Consider the following 20231-nt stretch of genomic DNA (forward strand, 5'->3'; position numbering starts at 1 on the left):
AAATCACATTAAAAAAAAACTTGTCAGATTTAGAATTTTCTTTAAGAAAATTCTGGTTTTGAGAGGAAAACTTCCACCATCACCCTTTTTTGTCAAGTGATAGTTTTTGACCAGCTCTAGTACTAAAGCCATTTGAACCATAAGGCTTGGAAGCACCTTTTTCTTCCTGCAGTAGATCATGCAGAAATAGCCTGCAAGCATACTTCAAAAAATTTAGTGCTTGGAGAAAAGAAAAGGAGCCTACTTCTAGCAAAGAGCTTTTAACATAATTTTCCTTGTGCCTGGGGAATCTTTAGTTCTGCCCAAGGTCCATTCCATCACTAGTTTAATGGACTAGTTGCATTTCTTGGTGAAGCTTTTAATATCCATGACAAACATGCTCCCTCCCAGATCTGTTGCTTTTATTTATGGTTACCTAAGTTAAAGTTTGAGTCAGGCCTATCTCAAGTCCACTGCTCAATAGCTACTATATTTCCCTTCAACCTGTGTCAGATGCCTTTTGCTCCCAATGGTGCTCAGATTCTCCCCCACTTCACAGCTCAGAGTAAACACAAGGAACAAGGGGTTAAGCACAGATGTCATTTGACTTTAAAAGAATTTTATATAGATTTTTTTTACTTTTAAGACTAATCCATTTAATAAATCCCATTGATTAAAAAAAATAGTCACTATTACATGCTTTTAAACATTCTGTTGTTTTAAAGGTGATTTTCTTTATCAAAACAAGAAGCTGCATTCCCCAAACACCCTCATGATGGCCTGCAAAAAAAAAGTACTGGGCTAAACCTTGAGCAGATTTAGATCAGTTCAGTAACTTCAATAGAGTTATGCTAACAAAGGCATGACCCAGACACATATTTAATATTACCTAAGGAGAAGACCTGTCACCATTTTGTTTTCTTTAATATTTCATTATTTTTAAACTAGAAATTAGCCAACTATAAAAAGCCTCAGTTCAGTATGAAAAAGATACACTGGTGGGCTTTAGTTTTAAGCCTGCCTCATGATTTTTTGAATGGTTTAATCTATTTCCTACTTCTTGATCAGTTGAAAAGATGCTGTGTACATCAAACTGAAGAATTAATGCCTCTAAATTCTAACCTACAAAACCCCTTCCTACAAAACAATCCCAACTCACAAATAATATATTCTTTTTATTCCTACACTGCTCACAGACCAAGACCTCAATTGCACTAAGGGCTATACAAATACGTAAGAAAAAATGATGGTCTCAATCCTAAAGAATTCACAGTCAAACCATAAGATAAAGGCAAGCAGAGTATCAGCAGAATAGAGAAAATGACATCCTAAAAACAGTAAGGCAGCACTGATCAGCATGGTCAGCAGGCATAGCATACCTCCAAACAGATGCTTTTTAAGGAAATTGTAGCAAAAAGATTTTAATGAGGGAACTGAAAGAAAAGAGCAGGGCAACTTTGCATCTATTTCCTGAGCTTTCCATCCAAGCATAAGTGGCAGAAAGACAGAAAGCACAAAGGCAGTAACTTCATCACTGCCCCCTCAAACAATAACAGAAAACAGAGCTGGAATGCCCTGTGATCCTGTGCTTCTCAGTTTCTAGTGTTTCAGCAAAGTGAAGCACTTGAAGTTTTGAGCAAAGTTCCCCTCACCTCAGCAACCCTGTACCTTAATTGACTGTGACAGAGGACCAGACAAGCTCGGCTGAAATGTAAGGATCAAGTTTACTTCCCTGTCTCAAGAAAAGAGACACTACACCTAAACCATTCCTGACATATTTGTCCAACCTATTTTAAGGAAAAAAAGCCTTTAATACATGTAGTATGTTCTATCCTGAAGCACTGCAAAATCCTAAACACTGAGACGTACATTTTGACATTACTTTAAGGTGGTTTTCCACTATAATAGCTCATATATTTGCCAGCTCCTTTTAGTAAACAGTCAGATCTTTCCACAATAATAATTTTGAATTTTCAGCACTACATAAAGAGAAGAAAATCACTCTGGCCCTTTAAACACAGTTCCACCCAGGTAACAAAATCACATATAAAAAGTCTGAAAATCTGAACAATTTCAGAGCTGGCAGAAAACAGACTGTTTTATACTGAGATTTTCAGCAGCAGGGGAAGAGCTCTCTGCCAAGTCTATGCTGCTGCTTAGAATGAAGAGTCAATAATTAAATTGAAAATTCTGTGGAGAGTCTTAGCGATCTGGCAGGCACAGAACAAGCATGTGGAAGAAGTTTAAGCTAGAGAAAATACCACACAGCACATTTAGTCAGGAAAAAAAAAGGAAAAATCATCCTTGTTACTAAGGAAAGAAAGATGAACACGTTCAAAATGAGAGTACTTCAAGAACTCAGGGGTTTTCATATGGACTGAACATATTGAGATTTATTCTGTTATACTTAAAGAACTGACTTATGAGATAGAAAACTCTTGAGACTTTATGGGGAAGTATGGAGAACTTTCAAACAGAAAACCTAGTGCTTATGCCTAGAAAAGGGGGGAAAAGCAGCAGCCAGGGAATTATCAGTCATTCACTTTAACTTGAATTCCCAGAAAAATCCTGAAAGAAACAAACACATTTCAAAAACACAGAGAAAACAAACAAGACAAATAACAGCCAAAAGGGATCTGTCAGCAATGAGCTGTCACATTTCCTTCAGTGAGAGGGTAACAGGCATTGTGGATGAGAGGCAAGCAGCTACGTGTCATTCATCTTAACATTAGAAAGATTTTTGACACCATCTCAAATTACACTCTCAGTCATAAACAACCTGTTGAAACAGATCTAGCCCCTAAGGGCTAGGTGCAAATTGTATCAGAAAGCTGTGGGAAGATAAAATTTGTCATTGATTCACTGTCAGAATGGCAGGGATGGTACAGGGTGGGGCCTGGAAAGGTCTATTCTTAGTCTGCTATTATTCAATACTTGTAATAACCACTCAATGGTGTTTGGATGATAAAATAGAGTAGATGGTGATCGAATTTGGGCAATAACACTGGAAAAGGTTGAAGCTATGCTGAAGGTCAGGGCACTTATTCCAAATGATACTGCAAAGAGTCTAAGAAAAAAAAAAAGGAGTGTGCAGCTTAACAGAGACAACTAATAGGTAGCACATTGTGGGTCAGGAAGACAGAAAGAAAGTGGCTCTTCAGAAAAAAAAAGAGAGATCACAGGGCTTTAGCAGATTATAATATGTTGAACCAATGTCATACTGCTGTAAAAGGCACAAATGCCATCCTGAGAAACACAGATAGATAAAATAATCTTTCCCCTCAACTCTGTACTCATGAATACATGGAATAATGTTTCTCCTGTGCTCTGCACTAGTGACACTTCAGCCAGAGCACTTTGTGAAGGCTGGATCGTTATGTTTTAGTGATGTGAAGGAGAATCAAAGGGGAAGTCCAGAGGAAATCAACAATGATCAGAAGTGTGTCTAGGAAACATGATCTACATGACTAGATTGAAAGAATTCAGGTTGTATAGCCTGAAGAAATAACACAGCCTGGGGGGTAAAACAAGTCTTCAAATACATGGAAAGGATGAGGATGTGCTCAATGTATACTGGATAAAGTAAGACATAACAAATTAATTTTTTTTGCTGAATTATAGCAGTGAGGAGTAAAGTCAAGTATTTATAAGGCACTTCAGAATGATAAGGGTAGTCAAAAAATTGAAGATAATACCTTCAGAGGCTGTAAAGTCTTCACCCTTGGAGTAACATAAGTATAGAAGGTACTAACTCTATGCAAAGGCTAGGTAGTCTCATGAGATCCCTTTAGCCATCTTTTATGGTGCTCGGCAGATATCAATTATAAATATATATTTAATAATATATATAAAAATATAAATATTTTGAGCACAAATAAAAAGCTAAATCATAAATAAACCAGATAGAAGAATTTAAATGTTCTCACGATAGCTAAATTCTTCAGACTGCCTTTTGTGGCTTTATAGAATATGTATTTAAGAAACTAGTTTTTTATATTTATAAGAATAAAGTAAACAAGAAATGCTGCTGATGATACTTTTCCTACTTCTTGACTAATTAATGATGCATTTCAAATATTTTTACAGGTAGAGCTGCTGTACTGTTTTTGGTTACAGGGGAAATGCGTCTCTGGGAAAGGGAAAGTAAGTCTAAGAAAAAGGAATGACCACTGTCAAAATAGTGAACTGTTTTCCACATAAACACAAAGGAACATAAATCAGTTTGCAGAGTATTAAGCAGCTCTCACATAAAAATGTCCAGTCTGGGGTCCATTATGTGAATGGAAATCTTTCCAAGTATTCATAAAAAGCTGTCCTTACATACTAAGTAATGCACCTCCTGAAGTAAAAAATGATCCTAAATAAGTAACCAAATTTATAAACTAATAAATCTGTCACAGCATTCTTCTAAAGCTCTTGCTAAAGATATACACTCTCTTGTGTTCACTCAGGAAACTTAGTGTAGGAGTCCAGTTGCTTGTATCACACCCAGCATTTGCTCAAGGCATACAGGAAATCTACCTTTGAGGAGATTACTAGAAAATCAAACAGAACATACTAATAAAAGCCAGAAACCTTAAGAAATGATGGCTGAAAGAGATCTTGGGAGTACTCGTCTGGCCCCACCTCTGAATCAACTATACAAAATCAGTCTGTACAGCTCACCTGCTCTAACCAGCACTGGAGATGGCCCAACCTCCCAGGCAATGCAGCCCAGTGCTTAATTGTCGTCATCACTAGAATCTTCCAACATGTCTGCATTAAATCTTTCTTACTGTAATTCAAATCCACTATTTCTCCTAATAGCTAAATTAACTCTGACTAACAGTTTGTTTTTTTCCTAAATAATCTTTTCTGCTGTGAGAGAGATTAACGCAACTCCCCTCAGTTCAGTCTTCTCCACAGGAAACAATCCTAGTTTGCTAAACCTTTCCCTACAGGCATACTTTTAGATGGCTAGTCATTATCATTGCTTGCAGCTGGACTCTCTCCAGCTATTCTAATTTTCAAAGTGAAGTCACAGTTCTGCTAAGGAGGTCATAGCACTGGGGAAGAGAACAGATGGATTACATCACAAGCCTAAGAGTTCCTTGCTGCAATGGCCTCTGGCGATGCAAATCTCAGTTAACCATTCCAAAGCCATTGCTTAGCTTTATGTCTATGCCTTCCATAAAGAGGGGATCACTTCGATTCATGGAGTTACTGGAAATATCACTGCAATCCTCCCTGTTTGATCCAGTGATTCCCAGCACATCTGATTTTCCCACTCAACACTAATTCTATTTACTCTGAGCTGAAGTTACAATGAGATTAGCTATGCATTCTTCATTTCCTGCCATAAGCTGTGCTATCACAATGTCAACACTAAAACCAGTGATACCACTCTGGAAATGCAGAAAATAATTCACTTCATCTTTAAATAATTTAAAAAAAAATGTCTTTGGGGATCTATCAGGATGAAAAGTCCTGGATAAATATTAGATTACTATCCTAAAGAAATGAAATTAATACTACTGCAAGATGAAGAGAAATTGCAGCAAAGCAAACAGAAAAAATAATCATACAGTAATGTTCTGCTAACTGCTAGTTATTCTCTTGCATCATATCACAACCACTGAATGTCTCTTTCATTTTCCATTTAATGATTTTTAATTTAGTAGTAGACTTCCATTATGTAACACAAATGAACAATAATTAAAGTAATTTGATCTACCATTTTTGCTTTTAAGCATGAACATTTTGCTGCTAGGTTTAAAGGTCACCTCAATCTTCAAATTATAATACATATATAAATTTCTGTGGGGGAGAGGAGAAGGATGGAAGATGCTGGGGAAGAAACCTGCTAATACTCCATGTTTCACACTAGTACCTCACAAAGTACCTCATTGCAGACTTTCTGCCAGCCATGCATAATCCAAACTACCTGCTATCCCCAGAAGCTGTTTGTCTATGCTAAAAGTCATAACATTATCTATTACCAGGGGAGCAGCTAACCCTGCTCTGAAGTCCCATATATCGAATGCAGAAATCTCCAGGAATACATGTAAAAGCTCCTGATTTTTCCTTATTCTATTACTGCATGCTTGTTTTTATTGTGAAAGAGAAAATAATATTTTAATATATGAGTGATTTATTTTATTTGTCATGCATGGCAGAGCCTCCTTTCTGTTTTTTTCAAAAAACCAAGAAAACTCTGTGGTCCTGTTGGCTATGGCTATTTAAAGAACAGTTCATTCTAATCATAACACTTCTTGCAAAGGATGATCACAAAAAACCTATAAGATACCTACCATCCACTCAAGAATCCTGTGACAAATTCACAGCCAAGCGTGCAGCTGCAACCCCATGCTTCATTTGAGAAACCTGACTTTCACTCACCCTGACAAGGTGGGAAAAAATCCCTATTCATCCTAACTCTCAAGCAGAGGCTGTTTCATTGGCAATCTGGTATCATTCTAATGAAGAACAAATGGTTATCCAAGTTCTGGATATTTTCTTAGCAGCTCTCTTTTTTCCATTTTCTTTTTTTCTCTAAAGAATCAGTCAAGATGTCTTTCACTGAGGGGACAAAAAAATAAGAAACAAAAAAAAACCCCCAAAGACTATTAAGACCAACAAAGTAAAAAGCTTCAGAAAGAAGACAAGTTGTAATTCTTCTTGGATTCTTCTAAGGTCATTGGTTCTTGAATCCAAGTTCTGTTTTTATTTTCAATCATGTCTGAAATAGCATTTTTTCTACTACAGGAACATGTCAAAATCATTTAATACTTTTTCAACATCTGTATTCACCTTATTTCCCCCCATCCAAGAGTAATTTTTTAATGAATAATACAATATGCAACCTTTCAAAATCACAAAATCCCAATTTTATTCCACATTTCATGTATTTTGTTGGCTTGTCCACAAGTTGCATCCTTTGTAGCCTACTGTTGACTATCTCTTCATTGTAGCATTGGTCCTTAGTGACCACATGTCTTACATCGACCTCAGATGCTGACAGTAAAGAATAAATCCTGAGTCATACTTATTGAGCAGTGCTAAGATCAGGACTAGCTTTGTAAAACCTAAGTAGTCTTCTAAAAACCATAATAGTGACTTTCTACTTTCAGCCCTGTGTAAAAAAGAGGAAGACAGCAGTATAACTTTGAGAAGAAAGTAAAACATTTTTGCTTTTCTCATTGAGTTTTATTTTTAACCCAGCATCAACAACTTTCAGGCAGATAACATGGATGGAGTGTAAGTTTGAACTCTACTGCCCTATTACATATGGGCAGAAGAACAACCTGGAGGCCTTATGATTGTCGTATTTGTTTATAGGCATAATCATATACAGTACTAAGTGCTCCTGTTGTGTATTTGACTATAGTGTGTTCTCTTGTTAAACACAGGGCTGAGGTTCAGCAGTTTGAAAATGTCTATCAATTATATAACAGCTACCACAGAAAAAAAGACTCTCTCTGGCTTATTTAATTAAATATAGCGGCCTACAGCAAATTTTGAAACTTATTTGCTGCAGTTAGAGAAAACATCAAAAGCTGCTTGAATCATTTTCTTCGACCACGTCACAAGAAAAGGAACTAATACATTTTGACTCTGTTACTTCCAAAAAGAATTGACTAATGTCGGTGTTCATAGTTTCCTTCAGGATTAGATACATAATTTACAAGAGTCCTAGAAAAGAACTGAAATCAAATAATGATTCAAAATTTTTGTGATATGGCTGCCTGAAGGGAAGCTCATTGTTGATGTGGGGTTCCCAGTTTTTACTAGTTCACCAAATACTGTGCTTCGGGCTGATGGTGATTACAGCTGTCTCTCTGACAGTTCATCACATCAGTGTAATTTTAATGTATGGTTTTCTTACTTATAAATCAAGAAAATTACAGAAAAAAATTGATGCCCCTGAGTTATTTATATCCTCAGTGCATACACTCCATAAATCTGAAAACTTATACAACCTATTATTTCTAAGAGAATGATAAAAATCTCTTATTGTAGAATTTCTCTTGTGTTTCAATAGAACTCTGGTGCTCTGGTGAAGAGAGAAAAAAAAAAACAACCCAAAAGTGAATTCTGTCTTAAAAATTCCATTGTTTTCTCTTAAAGCATACAGTGTTTTGATATGCTTTGTTTTTATCTTAAGGAATTATATAACTTAAATTGATATCCACTCAAGCATTTTAACTGCATCAGCTAAATACCTGATTCTGAAAGCACCAGTAATTTTGTCTGCCTAAAGTCTCATCAGTGAAAATTACTATCTTGGAAGAATATGGATTTGGAGCTATATATTTTTTCAGATTAGGAACTTTAAACACAGATTTTGGTAGACCAAAAAAAGTGTATAATCTTGAAATGAAATTCAGGAATGCTTTAAACTGCATTAAAATGGACTTTTAAAAAAGTCAAAATATTAGATTTTAAAATTCTTAACAATTTCAACTTTTCTTTTTCCAACTGCAATTAGGTTTCAAAATAGATTATTTTTATGGGGGGGGGGGGGGGGGGAAGTCCCTCAGAAATGAACCAGAACAAAATGAATGGGTTCCTAAGAAAAGGAAATGGAGAGAGTTGTTATTAAGACTTTAGGCTGGGACTATTTCCATTTACTGCCACTAACAAAAGCCACCAGTCAACATCTTGATTTAGCCCTTACTGTAAAGCTTGCAATACAAAACCCAGGTTCTAAGAGTGAATTGACTATTAATCATAAAAGGAAGTTGATTTCAAATCATAAGTGCCAGGAAAAGCCAGTTTGTTTTTAACAACTTTCCTCCTACAGAGATTACATGGTTGAGAGCTCAAATTTTCTAAGCCCACACATTTGTAGGGAACTTTTACGTGTGACCTGGTATGCAAAATACTGTTGCAATATGAATAAAGCATAACTTTTAAAGAAACAGCTACCTTTTCCTAGACTTTTTTTCATTATGAAAACCAGAATAGTTTTTGGAAGAAGGGGTTTTAACTATCGGAGTTTCCTGAAAAACAAGTTATGTTCTTCTACCGATAAAGAAAAGGAGGAAAGCAAACAACAGAAACCCATGACAGTTAAAATGTAGTCAATGATCAGAAGTTCTAAGACAATTATTTTTTCCTTCAAAGTGATACTAAAAATTTTTAAGGTCTGGTTATTTCCAGTACATTAAGATCATTTAAAGTCAGGCAACCTTAGAGAGTAAAAGGTCTTTTAAAAGGGTGTAAATTTATATTGTCAGAGTCATGTAAAGTGATAATTGCATAAAAGACAATCAAGTTCTTTAAGATTATGGTTTGATGTTTCTAAATATCTGCTTTCAGAATTTTCTTGTATCTGTCAAAGATTGAGATACCTTATTCAACCTCAAGAATCAAACAAAAATTTAAATTTCTAAGATCATGATTCTTTTTTAATTTACCTTCTATACTGTATCTCTCAGCATTGTCAGACATGTGGGTTTTTTGTAAGAATTGCAAGAGCAGTACTGATTAGTAATCATGACATTCCTTATCTGGAAGCTATAGCTGCTTCAGAGGAAATCCAAAAGGTCAGTCTGCCTAAAGGAGAGCATTAATGTTACTGAGGACTACAGGGAGAAACCAACATCGCAGCTAGAAAGGTCTCTGCAGCTGGTGACGCCTGCTGACAAAGAGCCCCTTAGGGAGCACGACATAGTCTTTCTCCAGCCAGAGTCAGCGCTTTCTGCCAAAAGGGAAAGCCAGCACCGCACCAGGAAAGGAACAAGTCTGAAGCTTGACTACAAGGACCCTGAAGACTCAGCAAATACTTTGAGGAACCAGAGACCCTGCAGAGGAATCCTGAATCCTGAGGGTCCAGGTCAGAGACAGGGCCAGGGCTGGCCACTGGGTGATTAGCCATAACGCACACAACAGAGGCCCACAGCCAAAACCTGCCAGAGAAAATACCAAAGATCATCCTAAGGAAATGGAAAACAAAAAGGAAAAAAAAAATCAGAGAAGAAAAAAGGAAACTCTTTGATTCAATTATTTAAATGCAAGACATGTTCTAATCTTACTTACATTAATTGCTCCAAAGGTTGAACTGTACTACAAGCTTGGTACCTTCATGATTTATTTTTCTAGCATAGAAAATAAATAAATGAATAAAAGCTATACATTTTATGAAGCGCAATATCAGCTGTAGAGATGAATGCAATCATAAACGCAGTCATAGCTATAACATGCTACCACACAATTTGAAGCAGAAATATCTGTAAAAACATGAGCAGAACTATCTATAGAGAATATCTAGCTAAAAGATTCATTAAAAATTATAGTTATATGTGTCTTCATTAAGAGGAAGCTGCAGGAGAATGAAGGATACAGTGGGAAAAGTATTATATTTTAAAAGCATCTCCTTAATAGGAAGAACAGCAGGGTAAAATGTGCTCTGCCATCTTAATAGTGCTTTGCCTTCAATAAATATAGATGTTTTCACTGAAACTGATGAAAACATCCACTGTGCTCCCTCTGATCCGTTGGCAATCAAAAGTACTACCTAATTTGCAAGATGATGATTTGGAGTATTGACAATCATTCACAAATATTACTTGGTTTTAGTACATTTTGTCTAGCGAGAGGAGGCAAAGGCTTTGCCACAGCAGATCATCATGTGGCATTAACTACTGTCGACACATGCTATGTAAGTTTAGTGAATACAGAAACAGATGGAAACAAACCGTACACACCTATTACGACTTCCTCCTTCATTGTTACTATACCAGTGCCTGCATACACCAACAGAGACTTGTGTCCAGCATCTCAAGCCCTGACAAAGTTTAAGAAATAAAGCCCAGTAATCCCATTAGAAATCTTCCAGACTTCAGATGAAAATGAATAGGTTGAGAAACAGGAGTGAAAAGTAGGGAAAGAAACATCTCCCTGCTGAATCAATCCATTTGCACCATGTACAGGGGAACAGAGCCCTGTGTGCCTGTTCACACACCCTGGGCCATGGCAGGGACCATGGCACGAGGGTGGGAGCAGAAACACCCACCACAGAGCAGTGTGCTGGCCCATTTACATCTCCACATCTCCACACGCTAGACAGAGCTCGCCCACGAATTTGGACAACCAGTTGCATCCAGCACGTGAGCTCATGGAGATGAAAAAGAAGTGGCGAAAACCATCCTACCACATCCATTCTTATTGAATGTTAACAAGGGGTGTCCTTAGATAAATCCTTTCCTGTTAGTTTTGTGGTCAATGTGGTTAGCACGGTGTGGTTTCAGTAGTCTGAGTAGCAGCCAATCTAACCATATTTCAGACAACTCCCTGGAGTACACATACAACAGGCAGAAATAATGGGACTGAAAAGCTACAGGCTTAATGAAAAATTTGGCAGTCTAGGCGGGGATACAAAAAGGCAGATTGGAATAGAATTGAAATTGAAGCAAATTCTAAGGTAGCTTTTAGCTACTACTACGTAACTGCTATGTTAGTACTAGCATCTGTGCAAAATGTATCATTTTTTCAGCTCACTTAGTATACACTAACTTTTCATAAAACTGTAGCAATTATGAAGATCTGGACTGTATGCCATAATAGTTATGATAAGGGTCTAACTCTAGTGTTTTCCATAAATTACTATTTAGTATCAATCTTTAAACTTGTTTAACCGTTTCATTTCCTTGAATGCCTTTCAACAGACAGATACAAGATTAGTGGAGGGAGACAACACTGACACACAATCTGCTACACACGGTTTCTTTTGGTAGGGTTTTTACTATTTGTGCAGAATAATTAAATAAATGAGTCCCTGCCAAGTAGTTATAGAAATTAAATGGTAGATATGGTAAAGTGATTTAACAGCTGTGGCTGAAAATGTGGAACCTTCATATGTATTACTCTGGGTAGCACTCAGATAATTATTGTAAAGTAGTCTCAACAGGAGAATTATCTGTAAATATTTACTACACTGTCTTTGTTACTCTACTTCAAGAACCTCTCACATGGAAAACCAGAGGTGTTTGAAACCTGCTTTTTGTGATTTGAATAAAGTCATTGAATAAACTCCCTTTCTTGAATCTAGTCATTAATTCACACTGCTGTCCTTCTCATGAACCCTTAGCAAAACAACATTTGATATTTCACATTTGCAGAGCTACCAAAATGGCTAACATACCTCAAGTAAACCCTGTAAATATTGCACAGCTAACAAGGAAAAAGGTTAACTTCATTTTGCTTTTCTCATGACTGTGACTCTCCTCCCATGAAGCCATCTTCCGACAGAAAGAAGTGCTTCTTAAGTTACAGCTGCGGCTTGATGCTTAGCTGTCATACAAATATTGCATATTATATTATCTGAATCTTATTGGGATGGTGATTTTCAGAAAAAATATTATTCCATACACAGCTGGGGCTTAACTACCACAAAACTTGCAGAACATATTAACAAAGCAATTAGAAACACCTCCTAAGGATGAGTAATTTGCTGTGTCTTTGTTTCTTCTATTATGTAATAAGGGACTATATTAATCCTAGTTAACTATATAGAAAAACTCCAAATTCTCCCTTTATATTCAAGAAATATTTTTACTGCAGTAGTTCATCATCCCAGTGTATCAACTAAATCAAAAGTGGTTAAAGTGCAAACTTCCCTGTTTCTGAATACATTTCCATCCCTTTATATTGTTTGAAATACCTGGGCAATATATATGTACCCATCATTTTGTCTGACACCCTCTTTTGAAGGATGAGTTAGTATTTCCCTGCCTAACTTCATAATCAGTCTAAGGAATATCAGATATTTAATGACTCTAAAATATCATTTAAAGGAGCGGGTAAATACACAACCCAACTTTAAAATACAAAAAATTTGGCTCAGGTTATTGTGTTATCTTTTACTGTCTTCTCAAGAAGAGAATGGAAGAGCTTTCTTCTGCCAATTGACAGAGAAGAAATCACCAACATTTTTTAAGTGTTTCAAAATAATATAGTACTCAAATGAGTATTCTCCAATATCAGCATTATAATCAGTCCAGTACTTACATTTAGATGAAGTTGGTTAGTCCACTGACCAATTACTTTGTATTCTGTACTCTTGTTGGTGATTTGATACTGAAAAATATCATAGCGTCCAGGAGCATCTCCATTTTCATTGAAGATAACAGGTGTTCCAGCACTCCCTGAAAAAAAATTAAAAAACAGTTAGGATAAACAACTTTAGAGCAATTTTCCAGAAAATATATTTTGGAGGAAAAGTACTAAATAGAGATTGAGTAGGTTCTTTGTAATGCAAGGCTAATATGGTAATAAATCCAAAAACCCCACAAAGAGAAAACGTGTGTTATTATCATCATCATCACAAAATCTACCCTATCTATGGTTAATGAAAACAATTTGAAAAGCTAATCTTTTGCTATTGTTTTTTGTTGGTTTGTTGGTTGGTTAGGTTTTTTTGTGTGTGTATTACAGAATATCAGGAAATTCTGAAATAAAACAGAAGTGAAGAAACTCCTTTTGACTTGCAGAAGGGTACAGTTTCACTTTAGGATGTGAATACAGTGCAGTAAGCAAAAAATAGCAATCTTGTGATGAACTTCATAAAGAATTTCCCTGTTATGTATAAAAATAAAATGAATATCATCAACTTAGGATCCAATGCTCATAAAAGACCTTGAGATGTAGATGTCTAATTCTGGTCACAGTTAATGTGATCAGTTTCTAGCACTGACCACCTGTGTAAAAGTGTTTTATCAAAATAAATTAAGGATAGCAGCTGTGCTTGTTGCTCTCTCCTCTATACATGACACTGCCTGACAGAAAGGGCCATTGCTGAAGCTGTCAACAGTTATAAATCAACACTCTGTTCTTACTTCGATCAACAAAATGTTCAAAGATTGAAAACTACATGTCTACCTTGGCAACTAGGCCAGCCAAATGAGAACATATTTTGATGAATTCCCCAAGGTGACATCAAGGATTTACACTGCTACAGAAACTTTTCAAAAACTACACAAAGAATCTCATTTTCACCCACCCCCCAAATTCATAAGTTTAGGTGAATCGTATTTATAGTTGAGGTCCACTAAAGGCAAATTCAAGTATGTTAAAGTTCTATTTCAGTGACTGGAGAATGAAATCTGTCATTACTGGGGAAACAAAGCAAATCACCACAAAACCCACCCCCCAATGTTTTAACTTTTCTCCATATGAACAACCAAGAAAAGGTGAATATCCAGTTCACAGTAAATTCCTACAGTATAAGACTTGCTCATGTAGCACCTACAGCACTAAGTCCACTGTGAGTGGTTTCCAGAGAATGCCAAAAACCACTTGAAATTCTGGGTTTATAGCAAGCAGAAGCTAGCTAGTAGAAGCGGGGACAGCAATCTACATACCCCATAATTTCAGCATAAATACTTCTTCTTCTAAGTCTGTCTGTCTCCCATAAAGTTTTTTGTTCTCTTGTTTTGTATAGCAGCTTTCATACAAAACTGAAATCCAGTGAAATAAACAGTGCTTTCAGAGTGACAAGTGGCACATTAACTACTGTGCCAATTTCACAGTTCTGCCAGCAAAACTCTGGCTGCAAAATTTAGATGTGAGCAACCATGGAAGAAGAGTATCAAAAAATTATTTGTGATAAAGACTTAAACGCCATGAAGATACAAGAGACTCAACATAAAATTTTGGAAAGCGCTTTCTGCTTTGCTCCCAATTTCTTTGACAAAATGGAGGGCAAGAAAAATGCCAGTCTACAATTTTCCAAGCAATGAAATTATTCTTCACTGCTCAAATAGCAGGTTGAGGCAATAAATTTTTTTCACCCAATAAACACATACTTGACCGTTGTTGGTATGGAGGTATGGAGGTAACCTTCAAAATATCACTGTCAAGTAATGATGGAATTCATCTTTCCACTCAACACCATTTAAAGAGCTCATGGAAAGAAGAGATATATTTTACCAACAGATAGAAAATGCCCTTTGTATCCCTTAAGACCAATGGGAACTTCAGACACTCTTATGTTCAGCAATAAGAGCATGAGTTTATAATCTATTGCTGTTTTTAGAAATATCATGTACAAAGAGACAGAGTATAGTACAGGCCAGAACCATCTTTCTCTTTGATATAGTGGTGTTCTCAGCTAGAGTGTAACAGCATCTCATGCGGTGCACCTCAGTCACCAGGGATGAAGCATCCTGCTGAATTGAGCTGCCACTCAACTTGTCCAACAAGATCTTTCTCATATAGCTGAAATTAAAACAACCTTTGCCAAGCTAATAAAGTTAAGCTTGTTAAAACTTGGAATTAGCTACAGAAGATTCAGACTTCTGAACAATGGGAAGAACACACTATCCCTCTGTTGAATAACACATTTTTAGAAAGTACAATAACTGTCACAGTACCTGATGTAAAGTAAATTTGATAATCTACTAGCAGTGCTGCCATATCTAGGAGACACTGTGAGCAAGCAGTACTAGATCATTATTTTCATCTATGTCTTATGACTTATATATAACCTTCCCTTTATTGTTGCTTTGTGGAACGAAACATTTAATGGACCTAAACAATGAGGTATACATGACTGGATAGTGCTAATACACCATTAGCTACACAACCAGGAAAGCAAAGCTTAAAGGCATTTGAAGAAAAACTGGGGATTTTAGCAAGGGATCCCAAAATTATGAATGCAAGATGGTAGCAGAAGCCTTGAAACTGTAAGGACAGAATAAAGATAGAGGCCTCAAGATAAACAAATCACTATTGTTTAGCCAGTATTCTTAAAAGAATGTTCATCTCATCTGAAGAAAAGTATAGCCTGATGGATGATCCAGATGAACAGTTCACCTGAGAACGGATAGTCCTCAAAAAGAAAAGGTTTTCTAAGAAAATGTACCTTGTTGGATAGTCTATAAAATGAAAGTGACTACTTCTGTGGAAAAGCTGATTAAGACTGTATAGAGATCAGATAATCAAACCATGTGGAGAAACACTGTAGCTGACCATAACTAATAGCACTGGTGGAGGCACATCTAACGTATGCCACTGAGTTGTACAAATGCCTTTTTTTTTTGACAGCCAGACATGCAAAATTGAGCACTTGATATCCTGTACAGTAGTGTCACGTATGCTTATACTGTACCATTACCATTACAGGGAATTGCATCTTAGTACTAGTTTAAGACACTGAGTGTTTAATTGTTCCACTTAATGGTCATTGAGGACTGGATGCTAAATCTAAATGCAACACACTGTGGAGAGAAAGAAATGCCGAATACATCACTGACCTGAGGTAGTGAGCCAAGATTATATAAGTTCCAGCTTACATAAAAAGATTTTGGGAAACCACACTGGATAGTTCTTGGATAGGTTATTTATCTTAGAGAATGAACTTGGATGTCCTTATCCAGGAACCACATTTATTGGGCACCGTCATAGGAAAATGTTACTTTTGCTTAGGAAAAATGTCCTTGTAACTTTAGTGTAGACCACCTCAGAGAATATAAAGTAGCCCATATTTTTTAAAATAATTTCATTGATTTCATAATTTTTTTTTTTTCATAATTTGTCAGCAACCATTTAACAAGGTAGTTAAAGTGCAGTGAGGGAACTGTGTCTTTGGACTGTTTCACATTTTATTCTCTGTGTGGTTATATTGCCAAATATAATTTTAACCCATGATTGACTCAGGTAATTGTATTCAATCTGTCACCATCTTAACTAATTTTTTAATACATTCTGAATGCCTAAAACAGAAGTACATGGTAGGAATTTCAAGAATACATAATAAGCTTGGTTAACATGGAAAATCTGGTGTGAACCTTCATGTCCTTCATCTTTCCTTTGCGCCAGCCCTCTTTTTTTCTAATATATAAACATCGTTACTAACCTATTTTGAGATCTGTTTCTGAGGTCTCTCTTTGCTGAGCAATTCCAGAATACTTTTAAAGTCTTTTTTTTTTCTGATATCTGTAGACTGATAAGTAGAAGGAAATTTTCAAGTTTCACAATGAAGCATTGTTAAAAAGGTTTAGTGCTTTGTTTTGAAATCACATTCTTTTGCAGTTTAAAAGGTAAAACAAAATAGGAAAATGTAGCTCATTCAATGTCCTCAGTCTGTAAAGGAAAGTCTAGCAGTTCAATCTCAGAGTTCGCATAGAGAAGGTGTTCATTTCCCTTTACGGGAACTACTTAACCAAAAGGAACAAAAGGGATGAGATACAGTGGGAGGCACATGGAGACAGAGCTCCATCCATTCTTATACTCCTTTGAAGACACCACAGCACAAAGCAATTACACTGCCCTGATAGCAGAGCTGTGGCTACATCCAAAGATGTTCAAAATACAGACAAAGAAATACTGGGTTGTGCACCTGAACTGGTGTCCTGAGTTTTTCAAGTCATAAACCTAACTATTTGCCTACTACTGGACTTCCTTTTAACATCCATATGTACTGAAAGTATTATGTGATCATGTAAAAGCTTCAGAGTCTTTGATCTATTACAAACCAGATCCCTTTGATTTTTTGAAACACTGAGTGGCTGATAAATAAATCCTGCTTCAAATCACTCCAAAATCAGACTAAATAAGTAATCTTCTATAAAGTCTATAGAAGGTTGCTTTGTAGAATAGTTCTATTACCATTCAGTTAAAGGAAATCCATACCCACAGTGTAAATGAATAACTGATATTTTATTAAGCCTAAGGACACATTTACTCATTGCAGATATAAAGTAACAATCTGATACTGAAAGAAATTCTCCCTCCTCCTTCCAGTTTACAGCCAGAAGCATTAAACAACTCCGGGTGTTAAACTAGCACATTAGCTAAACGTTACCGAAGAAATGTGTCTGTGACCTCAGCTGTTTATGAGTCTTTCAAAATGCAGCTTAAATTAACCAGAAATGTTAGTGAGAGGAGAAGAAAAAGCATGAGGTTTTTAATTCAGAAACAAGGATGTAATGGAACCTTTTAAATTTTTAATGCCTTACACTGATGTCAAGGAGGACACTTTCTGATAAACAACTGTTTTATTATAGATCCTTTGTGCACTGAACTTGAAAATTCATATTCTTCTGAAGGAATCCTTTAGCATGCACCTTGATATTCTTAAGGTGCTGCTCAGCTACTACCTTATCCTGCATGTGCCTACTTTATCAAGTTACATATCACACGAATCTAAAACATCCCTGCTAATGCAAACTGTAATCTTAGTTCCCTGTGAGGTTACAAAGCAGACTTGCTCAGATGCCTTCCAGTTAAGTTGTTCTCTTTATATCTCAGGTAGTGGAAAAGAAGTGGAAAGACTGGAAAACCACATGTTCAGATGTAGTAGTGGCCAACTGCATATTAAAGTGCTTAATCTGTAACAGATCCTAAATTAAGAATAGTGGTGAGCCTTATTTAAAAAGAAAAAAAAAAGTTAAATTAAATCAACAGATTTGGCTTTTTGTTATATGAAAACCTTAATAAAAATTTACTTGTTACAAGGCCCTGTTACTTCAGTGCCTTGACAAAAGCATAGGAACGTGGTTGTGCTGATAAGCCTTACAACTGCCATTTACAGAATATTCCAACTCTACTGGAGCTGATTCCATTACAAAGCTTGATACGAAATACACATCTGGTATTTGACCAGATTTCAGTGGCTTGATATTAATTTCATTTTTCAAACTGAAATGAAAATTACTTAAGCTGAGTCTTCATCCTATGAGCTGCTCCACATACGCTGTTTCTTCTGTTATGAATCCTAATGCAGTCAGCACAGATTCAAGGGTATGCTTGGGTACACACAGGTCAAGCACTTTATTGTACGCTACAAAACAGTTAACTGTTGTTTATCAAAAACTTCAGAATGCACCATCTGTTAGAATTTGGCTTTACTGGAAGATTCCTCAGATTTATAGGATCAGTCCTTATTTCATTAATTTATACAACTAGTTTCAATTGTTACAGTTGGGAGTTCAGATGTTTTTTAATTATCATTTCATTTTAATCAGCTGTTAAAAGGAAAAATGTACTACAGAGATGTACATGAATTAAATTGTTCTCAGTAAAGTAGAAAGAGGGAGAGTAACCCTTTGAACTTTCAGTACTCAGAGTTCTCAGAGAGGAAGAATGTGTCTGTAACATAAAACAAGAAATTTGTCACTGTTAAGTATTTCAATGAAACAACTGAAATAGAACATTGAAATGGAATCTATTGAAAGAGTGAATACAAGCTGTTGAAACATTTAATATTTTAAAAAAAAGCAACAGATAATTATAATTTACTAATTAGAACTAACAAAAGTTAATTTGTGAATGTTAGGCTGGCAGACAGAGAAGGAATACACACTGTATCAAACTATGTAAAGTTTGTAATAAATGAAGCCATTATCTGCTCTAATCTCCATACAGCGGACATTTTCAAACAATGAGCAATGTGGTTACTAAAATAACAAATTATTTCCTACACCTATTCAAAATCTGAAAACTACTCTCTTTATGTTTACCCTAAATGTCTCAGTTCAATATTGGAACAATAGAACAGGTTTTCATCCGGTTGCTGTAAACGTAGGTGCTTACTAATGTGTTAAATATCCTAAAACGCTGGAGATATCCACCAAGATATGCAGAATATGCATCTGACAGAGAACCTGTGCTCTTCTGAGGCAGCATCTGGAGGCCAGATGGATACCCTGGGGTATATGAAATGGCATTCGATGCCCATGTTTAGGCAATTTATCTTACTTACCACGGGGCAGATTCTGGCTGTTCATGTATGAATGAACAAAATAGAACCAAAAGGAAACAGTGAGTGCTACAGGAAATGAATTGTATACAGATTTAGGACATATGTGATATAAATTATGGTGGCACACACTACAAGGCTCATAAAGTAAAAAATTTGGTATTAAAATAAACTGATACAAATAAATTCCAGGTCAGGCAGTACAACTTTATATTGTTGAAGCTGATGGACAAGAACTTTAGCTGTGGTTCTAAAGAGATGGGTATAATTTATTTAATGTCTTGGTCCTCAGCACAGTGAATAATTAGAAATGTGTACTTCTGTTCAAGGAACAGTTCATTCCACCCCTGCATGAGAACATCAGTCAGGGCAGGTATCATGAGCACATGGTATTTAAAATAACAAATAACAAGTAGTATATTTTTCCTTCCAGAATGTATTAGAACTTCTTGCCACAAGAAGCACAGCGACATGATGTCTCATAAAAATTTCCCTAAAATGAACCAAATTTGAAGATGAGACTGAGCTGTTGCAGCCAACAATATAGGTATATTAAAAAGTAATTTGTCCC

At 36.0% G+C, this 20231-nt stretch overlaps 1 protein-coding gene across 3 annotated transcripts in view; it reads right to left on the reverse strand.

Moving 5' to 3' along the window:
- The window catches only part of GRM8 (glutamate metabotropic receptor 8), a 354856-nt gene that overhangs the window by 65560 nt on the left and 269065 nt on the right, over positions 1 to 20231 (reverse strand). For all 3 annotated transcript variants that reach the window (XM_075081215.1, XM_075081216.1, XM_075081217.1), the window contains exon 8: positions 12970 to 13106. In XM_075081215.1, coding sequence (XP_074937316.1) covers positions 12970 to 13106 — 137 coding nt within the window. The remainder of the gene's footprint in view (positions 1 to 12969; positions 13107 to 20231) is intronic.

Source organism: Phalacrocorax aristotelis, chromosome 1 (genome assembly GCF_949628215.1).
Source record: "Phalacrocorax aristotelis chromosome 1, bGulAri2.1, whole genome shotgun sequence".
NCBI classification, from domain to species: Eukaryota; Metazoa; Chordata; class Aves; order Suliformes; family Phalacrocoracidae; genus Phalacrocorax; species Phalacrocorax aristotelis.